General features: G+C 38.0%; 2 protein-coding genes across 2 annotated transcripts in view; one reads left to right on the top strand and one right to left on the bottom strand.

Moving 5' to 3' along the window:
* LOC117327797 (platelet binding protein GspB-like) overlaps positions 1 to 12,713 on the top strand; it is a gene marked incomplete in the record, with an annotated part of 631,084 nt that overhangs the window by 390,950 nt on the left and 227,421 nt on the right.
* Positions 250 to 12,713, bottom strand: part of LOC117327798 (phosphatidylinositol phosphatase PTPRQ-like) — a gene marked incomplete at its 5' end in the record, with an annotated part of 49,779 nt that continues 37,315 nt past the window's right edge. The window contains 3 exon segments of the mRNA XM_033884979.1: positions 250 to 776; positions 2,289 to 2,549; positions 11,721 to 12,014. Of these exon segments, the coding sequence (XP_033740870.1) occupies positions 559 to 776; positions 2,289 to 2,549; positions 11,721 to 12,014 (773 nt within the window).

Raw genomic sequence — 12,713 nt, 5'->3', positions numbered from 1 at the left:
TAGAGAAGAAGTGGTCAATTTACAGAAAACTGACCCCTTTTGGCCCAACTCCTCAGGATCAAGAGGTCAGCCCCGCCATTTGTACACTTTTGAATCTATACCCAAAAGGGATGCTACCAGTCAAATATGAGCAATATCCATTGCTTATTTTTAGAGAAGAGGTTGTTAATAGCCACACTGACCCCTTTTGGCCCCCTCCCCTCAGCCCCACCATTTGCTCAATTTTGAATCACCACCCCATAACGATGCTATCTGTCATTTTTTTTGTTTAATTCCAATCAGTAGTTATGAGGAAGAAGTCAATTGTTGACGGACAGACAGATGGAAGCCGGACAACGGAAGCCGGGGTATGGCATAAGCTCATCTTGGTCCTTTGGACAGATAACTGCATATTAAGTATACCTAATAGTCATTGATTTGGTACCCGTATGAATAAGAGTCCAGTATGAACAATTTAGTTCATTGTTGTTAATCCAGTTATACTGAAAACCTGTTAAAAACATGTTTGTCTCCCTAAGGATTTCAAAAATCAAACCAGATACAAGAGAACTGTTACTGTTAAAAGAATACTGATTTTGATTCCATCTTACCTGGCTGTAGACCATCAACAGTATACTCTGTCAGACTTGATGTCGTGGTAAACGTAGCACCAGTGTCATTGCGTTTGACTACATAATGTTGGATGTCTCCCCTCGGCAGGGAGGGGGCTGTCCAGGCCAGAGTGATGGTCTTATCTGTGGTGGCCTTACAATTAAGTGATGTAGGAGGATCTGGGGCTACAAAATAGATAGCATGTAAATTCGTTTATGTTTAAATATACACAGGCAACACTAAATCATTCTAAAACAAGTGATATATATTTACAAAATCTGCTAAAATATCTCCTTAGGCTTATTAGTATGCCTGAATAATGACTTCTGAATTTGATAATGCTTAACAGTTATATAATATATGATCATGAACTCGACACTGTGATTCCCAGTCATAACAAATGTATAATGTCAATTAAGGCAAAGCGCATTGATAGCAAATAAATTATTCAATAATGTCACATCAACACAAAGATTAATAATCATTCATTCCTTTTAGGATGAGATAGCTATTATTAAAAAAACAAGCCTTGAAAAAACTGTTTGCCAACTGAAGAACTTTTCCCCTGAGATTAAGAACCTTTTACCAGGTATCTTACCCTCATTGAGGTGAGTCATTCTATTACCAGGTAGTTTTATAATTGTCAAGATAATGCTACAACATTTTGCTTACCTGTTAAAGGCATTATCTTACACTTTGCAACTGATAATTATAACACTTCATGAACATAAATGAACTGGTTTTAAAATAGTTGACCTCCACTTCGAACTGACACAGTTGGCAATGGTTGCTGAATGAGGGCTTATTGCGAAGAGAACTTTGAAGTATTATAAGATTGTTGTAGTGAAAGTAATCAGAGGATGCCTGGCACTGTAACTTTTTTATGTGACATGGTGGAAACCATTATATAATCTACTTAACTGTAAGAAGAACTAAATCAGAGCCGATGAAATCAAATTTCACTTAAAATCAATTGGTACCCTTAAACATTATCATCTCTTTAATGATTGGCTTTATGGAAACATTTGAACATGTCTTGGCAAGTTTCATGTGTTAATTGGATTTTAATGGTAATTTCCTGGCTTGTCCTCCATTCAATCGTATTATCAACATACTTTTCTGATCTTCTGGTGATAGAGTATAGTTTATATACATTGTATATGTAGTTTTCAATTTGATTATGTTTTTATTCTGTGCTTCGTATTGCCTGACAATATTGTATAATTATACTGTGAAGTCTGTCCAAGATCCTACACACTTGATATGTAGAGTAATATCACAGGTATCGAGAGACTCCAATAACAATGATAATCTTAGCTTTAATTATTGCTGCTTTGCATAAATGTACATGAATCACAAAAGAAGAAGTCAATCAATTAGTTCTGAAATGCTGTGTATGTAATTCTTTCATGATAGACACTGCATGATCACAGGCCCATGAGGTCTCCTATATATGCCAGATTTGGTTGTCCCAATATGCCTACTTTTCACTATTATTATAACTTTCAAGCCTAAAGCCTCAGGATAAGGATTCATCGCTCTAATCACTGGCAGGGGTACATTAATTGTAGTTTAGAATTATTTTCAATAAAAATTTAATTCTACTGTAAACCCTGATCTCTGCTACAACTTTCAATATGTTTATCTTTCAAATGAATTGGCACCAATGTTTCCTTCTCCTTGGACCATGTACTTACTTTTTGACACTGTTCTGAATGTAGCCTCCAGAGGATCACTTCTCTCACTACCAATTACTGTGGTAATAGTGATATTGTACCTCTGTCCGTCTAATACCCCAGTACTGTAGGTTATAGATTCTGTATTTGTAGTGGTGGGATTTAGTGTTGGTGTAGTTATGACATCATAACTAGTACTGATACCAATAGGAAGGGCCCAAGATAATGTTATCACTGGACCATCAACATCTGTCGTTGTAAACCCTGATGGCGTTGTCGGTTCTACAAGGAAGAAAAGTTGTACAATTACAAAATCAAACAATAGAATACCAAACAATAGGATGCCAAACAACAGGACATATAATAGATCTAATCCTGTCAGCAATATCCTACACAATCCTGTGATCATACCAATTATATGTGATCTATCCTACACAATCCTGTGATCATACCATTTCTATGTGATCTGATTTCCATCACCTAATCAGTATTCTCGTGACAAGCCGTACTTCAGAAATACAGACCATTGCTGAATTCTGCTGTTAAAACTTACAAGTTTATTTGATCACGATATCAAAATCAGACAACTAGTTAAGGATACACCTTTATTGTAAGCTGACAAATATATAAAAAGGAGTGTTTCTCAACATTCAACAGCTTCAAAACTTGAATAGATTATTAAACTTTTATTTCTTGCCGACCGGTTTCGCCAGTTACGGCTCGTCAGGGCAAAGATACAACAATTTATAACCCCTGAAGTACACTCAAAGTGGTGCACATATCACGTGACTCTTATTTGTTCTAAGGGGCGATAATTTCATTTAAGTAATGTACAATCAAAATCATATTTACCTTTACAAAATTATAAATTTTTGATACCGGTGGGTTCACGGGATTATATGGTAATACAAATGGTATCAAATTCTCATTTCTGGTTACCGTTTTTTCAGTTAATAATGAACTCCGTGTTACCTTCCTCGCTTTATCCATGGCTTCCATAATTAAATCCCTACGATATGATCTGTTCAAAAACCTATTTAACAACTTCTTACACTCTTCTTCAAAGTCCGTGTCTTCACTGCATATTTTTCTCACCCGCAACGCTTGAGCGTACGGTATATTATTCTTTTGGTGTTTAGGGTGGCAACTATGGTAATCCAAGTACATGAACGCGTTCGTGGGTTTATTATACACTTTTGTGCCCAGAGTGTTGTCTCCCCGTAGAAACACAGTGGTATCTAAAAAGTCCACCGATGTGGTACTAACTTCTGCTGTTAATTTAATGGTCTCGTGACATGAGTTCATTGAATCCAAAAAGGGGGAAAGGTCCTCTCGGGAATGGGTCCAAATGAAAAAAACATCATCAATGTATCTCCACCATACTAAAGGGGTTTTTGAACATATAGACAGAAATTTTCTCTCCCAATAGTCCATGAATATTATCGCGTAGTTCGGTGCCATTTTCGTTCCCATTGTTGTGCCTTGTCCCTGTACGAAGTATTCCTCATTGAATCTAAAACAGTTATTAGTAAGGAAAAGTGCCATCATTCTCAAAATAATCCATGTCGCTGGGTTCTTATCATCTCTATTATCCAATAGTTCTTTTGATGCTCGAATTCCTTCTCTGTGTGGGATAGATGTGTACAGCGACGACACATCTGCCGTACATAATAAACTCCCTTGTGGTAATATACCTATCTCCTGGACTTTACGTAGGAAAGAATTGGTGTCTTGCAGGTATGAGTCTGTAATTGCTGCTAAAGGTTTTAAATAATAATCTACAAACTCTGACAGTTTCTCCGAATATGGTACAATTTTCGCAGGTATGTTCACTTTCTCCTCAGTTTGGTTGTCAGCCCTCCGACGTTGTAAGTTGAATTACGAGTTCATGGCTTCTATTTATACACAATTCTAGGTATATTGATGCATTCAAGAATGTGCATCCACTACCCAGGATATTTTCAAGTTATTTGCAAACATATTATCGGTAGTGGTAGCTGGCCACATCTGTCAAATTTCATATTTGTAGGATTTTACATGGGTGCAAATAGATGATTAAATCAATCAAATCTATTTAATAAGAACCATGTACATATCCGCGTTTTTTTATGTATCTTTCACAACTGAAGAAAATAAAAGATAAAAATTACAATACAAAGGTTTTTTTGATGCATCATTCACAATTCACATCATTCTCATCCCCCAATAAATGGTCTTTTCTGGATCTATATTGCATATGAAAAATTGATCTTTCTTCATCTTCTCTTATTGATTTGTAAAGAATGGAAACCAACATATACAACAGATCCTAGATGAATATTGGTGCCGACCACTGAATGATCATTATTGTTACATGTAAGATATGATCTGTCTCTTCTTTTCCCTCCATTTCCTCTTTTCCTGTTAATCAAAGTGTCGAGGCCACTTATAGGTGCTTTGCATGAGGGATTGAAATACAGGAGAAAAGCAAATATTATATAAATATAATGGCATGTAATAAGAAGACATTTTTAATGTTTTTAAGTGCCTTCCTGAATGAAGAATTACGTTTTTAAACCTCACTTGAATTGGCATACTATGATTAAGTTTAATTCTTAGATTGATTAATCTGTGATGTCAGTCATGTTTCATGATAAACCACATCACGATTCCCTTTATATTAGATTCCTGTTAATTACTTACCCAGTTTATTTTGGTTCCTTAGTTTTTAAATTGTACCCAATTTACTGTTTTTTTTCTCTATGTAATAACTGATCTGTTTCCTGATTAGAGATTTGACAACTTTCCTTAGAAGAAACTTGTCACGAAAATTGCCTGACTAATGAATAAATTGTCTACCGTATCTGTTCCGGTGACTTGTTAAATTGCACGTTCATGTTATATACTTTGTTCAAGCATTTCACTATCGACTGATTTAAAAACTTAAGTTATTTTTATTGCTATTGGAATCTCTGTTGCAGAAACAAGCTAACGTTTGGTTTCGTCCCATAATCTCTTCACCAACTCAACCAGTACGGTCATTTTTGTGTGGCCTATTTCTCGGAAATAACGAACAAATCAGAAGTATTATTCTTTCATTTTAAAGTATCATTCTTTCATTTTAAGTATCAAATGTAAAAGCAATTGCAGATTTCACTATCAATTTTCAATTGGAAAATCCAAGACTAAAAACAGTATTCGACAGCCATTTTTATCAACCCAAGAGCTCGTTGGCTATTCAGAAGAAGTTTAAAATGTTAATTGTTTACGATGGATGACTCTATGGACGACATATGCCGGACGCCACCAAACAAAAAGCGATTGCAATACAATGTAGGTCAACTGAGACCTCATCACAGGTGACCTAAAAATCTGAGAATGATCCATCAAGAACTTTTTGAGAAATAGTGATAACAAGCTTGAACATATAATTGATAATGATAATTATATAGCCATATAATTTTGTAGATCCACAAAGAAAAACTGACAACTGCTTCCACATTCAAATTAATTTTGAAGATGGTTGTCTGTCAGCCAATCAAATATTGAAAGTTAATCTAATAATAACCTTTCATCATGCATTTTTTCATTTCATTATGATAATTCTGTTTCGTAATATCACAGCAAAATATTTACCATTCAAAATATTTAAAGTCTAATATTAAATATTAGGCAGGTTTACACAGCAGATATAGGGCCTGCCTGTCATCCAAACACAGTCAATTTAACACACTGCATGGCTTCACTTGAAGCTTTTGGAGATTTATGCTCCTCCTTGCTGACCAGTACAGGTCATGCCAAGGCTAAATAAACTGTATCAAAGGACATCTCATGTCCGCTTGTCAACTGCACACATGTGCAAATATATACTCAAAGCACCTGCTAGTCTTTATGTTCTCTGTCTCTCAGATAAACAAACCTTATCAAAGCAACTTCCCAGTCTGAATGTAATGGGCACAGATAAGACTTGCATGCAGATGTTATCTTGGGGAATCTAATTACCCTTTTCATTCAGTCTTGACCAGTCTGGCTCTACCATGACCTCCCTGACCCTACGGTTATCTATGAAGGGAGGTTTCACTCCTGCACCTAATTTACATATTCTAATTAAACAGCCCCTTACTAACAAGGTAAGGATGTCAAGAGATCCAATCAGAAGACCACGCTCGGTCACATGGCTAATGTCAATTTCTCCTCAGAAATTCTATCCAAATTGCCATTGTTGTTCTAACTGCTGGAACAAACAGTCATATTCCAAAACTCTGTGTTTTGTTGGCCTCTCATCAGAGACTGCTACAACTTCATCCATTCACCGAAATTGTCACAACTTAACAGACACATCCTCAGCAAGACATTCTTCCAAAACACTCATCAGTTATAGATATGTCAGGACGTGGAAAAGGTCAACCTTGTGAAGACAGTAACGATACTCTCTATTCTGCTGTCAGTACGACAGGTGGTAATGTCAGCAACTGGGACTCTAATAAGGCAGAAAACTGGACTATAGGTGAAATAAGGACACGACTGCTGGAGCAGAACATCAGACCACCAAGTGGTTTTACCAAAACTATGCTGGTCAAACTGTACAAAGAAAATAATACCAGTGTTAGTGATGGTAACAGTGATTTGATACCACCTACAGATAATGACATTACACAGCCTGGCTACCACAGCAGGAATCCCTCATCAAATGAGGCAATGAAGGCTCTACAAGCACATGTAACCAGGCTGGAGCAATTAATACTGCCAAAATACAGTAGCAGCGGGACAGTCCCCAGCTGTACCAGGTCATGTCCTGACTGCGACCTCAATGACCTCACCAACCTCACCGACCTTAGAGCCCCCAGCTGTAGCAGGAGGCATACCAAACAATTATGTGCCTCAGCCTGATGTCCTTCTACAACAGACAGGAATTTCATCAGAATCTCAATAGAAGTCATACCTCAAGCCATACGCCAGCAGATAATAGAAGGTAAGGACGTCAACTTAGCTCTACTATTACTGCCGAATCTCAATAGAAGTCATACCTCAAGCCATACGCCAGCAGATAATAGAAGGTAAGGACGTCAACTTAGCTCTACTATTACTGCCATCTTATGACTATGATTGCACACGCTACAATCGATTCACTGAAGTTGGGGTGCGTACTGTCCCGCTCCAAACAGACCCATGTCCATGTAAATCTATAGGAGCATCATGTGTGAATATTACCCTAATCACAGACAGGAGACATAGTAGAACTAGCCACAACATATCCTGGTCCTGTATTCTATGAATACCATAAAGCTTTCGCCACTAGGGCCGCAGCACTTTTACACCAGTGTGGCATTAAGGTCAACTGGGCGATTCGGGACAATCAACTTTACACCACGATATGTTCCGGATTTAGGAGTAACAGCTGCAAACTGTGCAACAACATGAATCATACCGAAGACTTCTGTCCTCTCATTTTGAATGGCCTAGGATCATCAGCAAAAAACCATAAAGGAAACAATAGGAATGGGGACAGCAACACAGACAGTAAAGGAAGGACCAGGGTCATTCACCATGGTAAAGAGGTCTGCAACAATTACAACGACCAAGATGGCTGAAACCGTGACAATTGCCCCTACCTTCACATCGAGAAATCTTCAATTAAATCAACTAAAACACATAAAACAAACGAATCAGCTAAACAATGACAAAAGGCCAACCTCCAGGATTTCAAGGCGTCAACTCCTATCAATATAGCAGCACTAGAGAGAGACCTAAAAAAAACCCACCCTGATAAGAACTTTGTGCAGTCTTTGAGTTCTGGATTATCAGACGGCTTTGACACGGGAATGTCTGCACTACCGGACACATCTCTAATCTGCAAGAACTTAAAAAGTGCCACTTCTGAACCAGACATTGTCGATGAACTTATAACTAACGAAGTTAACAAGAAATTCTTAACTGGCCCTTATACAGAACCACTTTTTGATATATACAGGATCAACCCAATTGGAATAACGACAGGGAAGTACTCTGACAAGAAACGCCTAATCGCGGACCTTTCTGCCCCCCATGACTCCAAAGGTAACAGCATCAATGAATTAATCACTAAAGAGGAATACTCATTGTCATACATTAGTATTGATGATGCCATAAATCAAATCCAGCATACATGAAGACACTCCAAGCTGTGTAAACTGGACATAACAGATGCCTTTAAACTTATACCTGTTTCTCCAAAACTCTGGCCTTTCTACGGTATATGCTGGAAACAACAATACTATTTTTATACCAAATTCACTTTTGGGTGTCGTACCAGTCCTAAGATCTTTGACCTTTTATCAACCGCTCTCTGTTGGATTTTATCAACTAACTATCAGATAGAATACATAATTCACTACCTGGATGACTTTCTTACAATCGACAGACCAAATGTGGTAGCTGAACGAACAATGGCAATTTGGTGCATTTTATGACGGTCAGTGGTTCCACGGTCACTGGCCACATCAAATATCCTTGGACAGTTCTAAAATGTCAATTGCTTTCATGGAACTATATCCTATCGTACTGGCCTGTATGATATGGGGACACAAGTGGTCAGGTCTCAGAATTAGACTACACTGTGACAATCAAGCAACTGTTGATATCATCAGGAAAGGACGTTCTAAATGCGCTTATATCATGCCATTTATGCGACGTTTAACTTGGTGTACTTTTATCCACAACTTCGTTCTTACAGCCATGCATATCCCTGGAAAACAGAATAATATTGCCGATGCCTTATCTCATTTCCAAATGGACCAGTTCCACGACTTGGCACCAGCAGCAGAGAAGAGCCAAAAATCCCATTCCAGATTACGACAATGTGCCTCTATACTAGAACCAGCAGTGCGTGACCTATGGAATGCTGCAGTGGCTCATTCGACTAGAACTACCTACACATCAGGTGTTTCCTGTTTCAAGAAGTAAATCATCCTCATGAATGGTATAAACAACCAAGCAAGTGTGTTTACCAACGTTACAGAAGAATTATTAATACTCTTCGTGACTCATTGTTATCATAACCTCAGATTGAAATATTCTACAATTACGCTGTATCTATACAGAATTAAGTTCCATTGTACTATGCAGGGGCTCAGCAACCCGCTTGTGAATACTCATGGGTTACCACTTTACCGACTCCAGACCATATTACGGGGATTAAAGAAACTACAGGGAACTCCGGTAAAACCTAGACTCCCCAAAACTTTCAACATATTGTCTAAGTTATGCTCAGCATTTCGACAGGGTGTTTTCGATCCTGCCACAGACACTACTATGGAGGCTGCCTGCTGTGTGGCCCTCTTCTCGTTCTTACGGTGTGGAGAATTCACATGCACCACTAACATATTTGATTCTTCAATTCACTTGTGTATCAGTGACATACAAGTAGCACCAGTAACAGCATGTCATTGCGCCTCTAGGTGTCCAAAACCGACCCCTTTCAACAAGGAGTCACTATTCACCTGTTCCGCACCCATCACCATGTATGTGCTGTAGCTGCTGTCATCAGAATGCTGACAGAAAGATTTATGAATGGTTGTCGTCCTTCAGACCCCCTATTTTCCATTCATTCTGCTGCCTTGACTCGACATGTTTTCATCAACAAACTAAGACAGACCTTGATCCGACTAGGTCTAAATCATTCACTATACACAGGACATTCCTTCAGAATAGGAACCGCAACTACTGCCACCCAGTCAGATGTCCCCGATCACCTCATCAAAGTGCTCGGACGCTGGCAATCGGATAGCTACTGTCGATACATCCGCACCCCTCATCATATTCTCCGGAAAGCTCAAGCAGAAATGTGCAAGATTTCACCTGATACTTAGTAGCCTAGTGGCTGCCTTCTGTGTTCAGGAGTGTCTAAGTGTGTACTCTTTATAGGGCGAGTATATCTATAATGAGTACTATATATTCTACTGGATTAACAAGTATATTGATGTGCTAATCTGTCATCATTCACACAGGATTTATGTGCATATTCCATTGGATTTATATGTGTGTAAATGTGCTTATCTGTCACCATTCAGATTGGATATATGTGTGTATTCGTTTAGGGCGAGTATATCTAAACGGTACTATTACGGCCCTCATACTCAACAACTAACAGAAACGAAGGTAACAGAACACATTCTGTAGCCATGCAGGCCAGCATTCTTGTAAGGATTACATCTGGACATTCCGAATTGGGATACAGAACCGAACTAAGGTTTACTAGTCATTGACATTAGTACCCTGTTTTCTTTTACACCTAAGTACCTCTTAGGACAATAACTATATTCAATACTGAGGCATTCTGCCAGAATTTATCTATGACTTGCTGCATATCTTCTCAATTATGTCATATTCTCCCGGTGGCGCTGGGGATAAAGGTGTCTCATACCCTACATTCCCTCTTTGGGGTCCTCGTATCATCACATGCTTATAAACCATGTCTCTCATACTCCTTTGGGCCTATGGCAGTAAACTGACACCATGTAATAACATAATAACATGGACTATTAATGATGCCAGACTACTGCTATACACCACAAATCGGTCAATCCAACCCCAGAACCAAGGGTTAGCTGGACTGCATACATCAACTCTATCTGGCCCAGGGTAAGACAGCAAGTCGAACCCCAAGCCTAAGTGATGTAACTCCCAACTCTTGCCGACTCCTGGACACTTGAGCGACCAGGCTATGGTACCCATGAGCTTCAGGTCAGCCATACCTCCAAGTCATGTTCTCAACGGGTTGTTGGCCATAGCTTTTCAGCACCATGCTCTTCAGCATTACGGGGTTCAAATAGCCCACGGCTATACCCCACCCGGTCCAAGGGAGGTAACTGCTAAGGTGATATGCACCCCTTATCTGCAAACTTTTTAATAAATACTGTAAATTTATCTTACATCGTTTGTTATTTTGTTGTGTAAATGTATATTTACTGCACATTTTTGACCCATGATCCGTTACCTGAACTTGTCAGTGAACTACACTATATAGATCATTCTGATATGTATTTTGCTAAAAACGTAATCATTACTAGTGTTTGAACAAAATTGTACTGAAAATTTTGAAATTATTTGACCTTAACATCAAGGTCATCATCATATAATTCCATTGCATTACATACTGCTGGTGGTTGATACATTTATTTTTCAGGTTTCATCAGATATATAAATATATTAGATATTTATATAGAGATACAGACATCTGCTGGTTTCATCTTAATATATCTTATTATTTTCAAAGATTGAATACTCCCATACATAGGTCACTGTAACAAAGATGATCATCACAATAATGACCTTTATGAAGTAACGATTTCACTATTTAGTCACAGGTAATGTTTTAAGTTACTCGGTTGATTTCCTAGTATGACTGGTTGGCTTTTAGATATTGGGTATGATTGGCTACAAACCAGAAATCACACTTTATTTTTGTTTATTCAATTGATAACTTTCAAGACTTACTCATTGTTGTAGGAGGAGTTGAAGTAGAATAACTTTGTTCCTGGGCACGACTTCCAGACTCCACAGAGTTGACAGAGAAGATATAGGTCTGACCTGGTGTAAACCCCGCCAACTGTACAGCTGTGGTCAGTTGGGCATTGTAGAATGTTTTACCACTGATGGTCTCAGTAGGTGTCCAGTGTACCTCGTACCTGTTGACCTGATCAGTGTATTGTGATGGAGGTGTCCAGCTGATGTTGACTGTATCTGTTCCCTCCGTTACCACCTCAACATTACTCACGGCTAGTGTGGACACTGTTAACAATAAACAAGACACATATCTCAAACTCTGCAATTTTGTTTTTCAGGGAAGAAATAACAGATGTTCGCAATGATTACAGAGTGAATTAAGAATGAAGCATTCTATCAGTTACAGACATTTAACACTAAACACTCTTCAGTACCCTAATGACAGAGAAACTTTCTGGGAGACTGATTAAGTTGATTGAAACTTCTCATAGAATTCAAATAGCATTACCCTTGAAAAGTCTTATTAAATGAAGCAGAAACCTGCATTATATGTTGAATATACACTCTATTTGATTCTCTGAAGACATTTACAAAATTTCCAGTCAATTTGGATTCTTGCTAATTTCATAATCAATAAAAAGGAGGTTTAAGGACCTTAACAGTTATGTGATTTTCAATGAAGTATGCAATTTTACTCAAAATATATAATATGGTAAAAAGTTACATATGATGGGGTAATACAACAAAAAACCCACATAACCTTATATACATGAAGGAATGTTAAGGAATCACTGTTGAAATTCAACTTTGACCATTTAAGTCCAGTCCAACAGCTCCTTGGGGTCCAGCAGGGCCAATATGTGCATTTCATCAAAGTCATTCCATGAATACTGATAATCATAACCAAGTTGGAAATGTTTCCAATTAAAATTTGACAAATAATGCTCATAAATGTCATGTCCCTATATAAACTATCATTAATAG

This window comes from Pecten maximus, chromosome 5 (genome assembly GCF_902652985.1).
Source record: "Pecten maximus chromosome 5, xPecMax1.1, whole genome shotgun sequence".
Taxonomy (NCBI): domain Eukaryota; kingdom Metazoa; phylum Mollusca; class Bivalvia; order Pectinida; family Pectinidae; genus Pecten; species Pecten maximus.
This window is presented reverse-complemented; position numbering and strand designations above follow the sequence as displayed.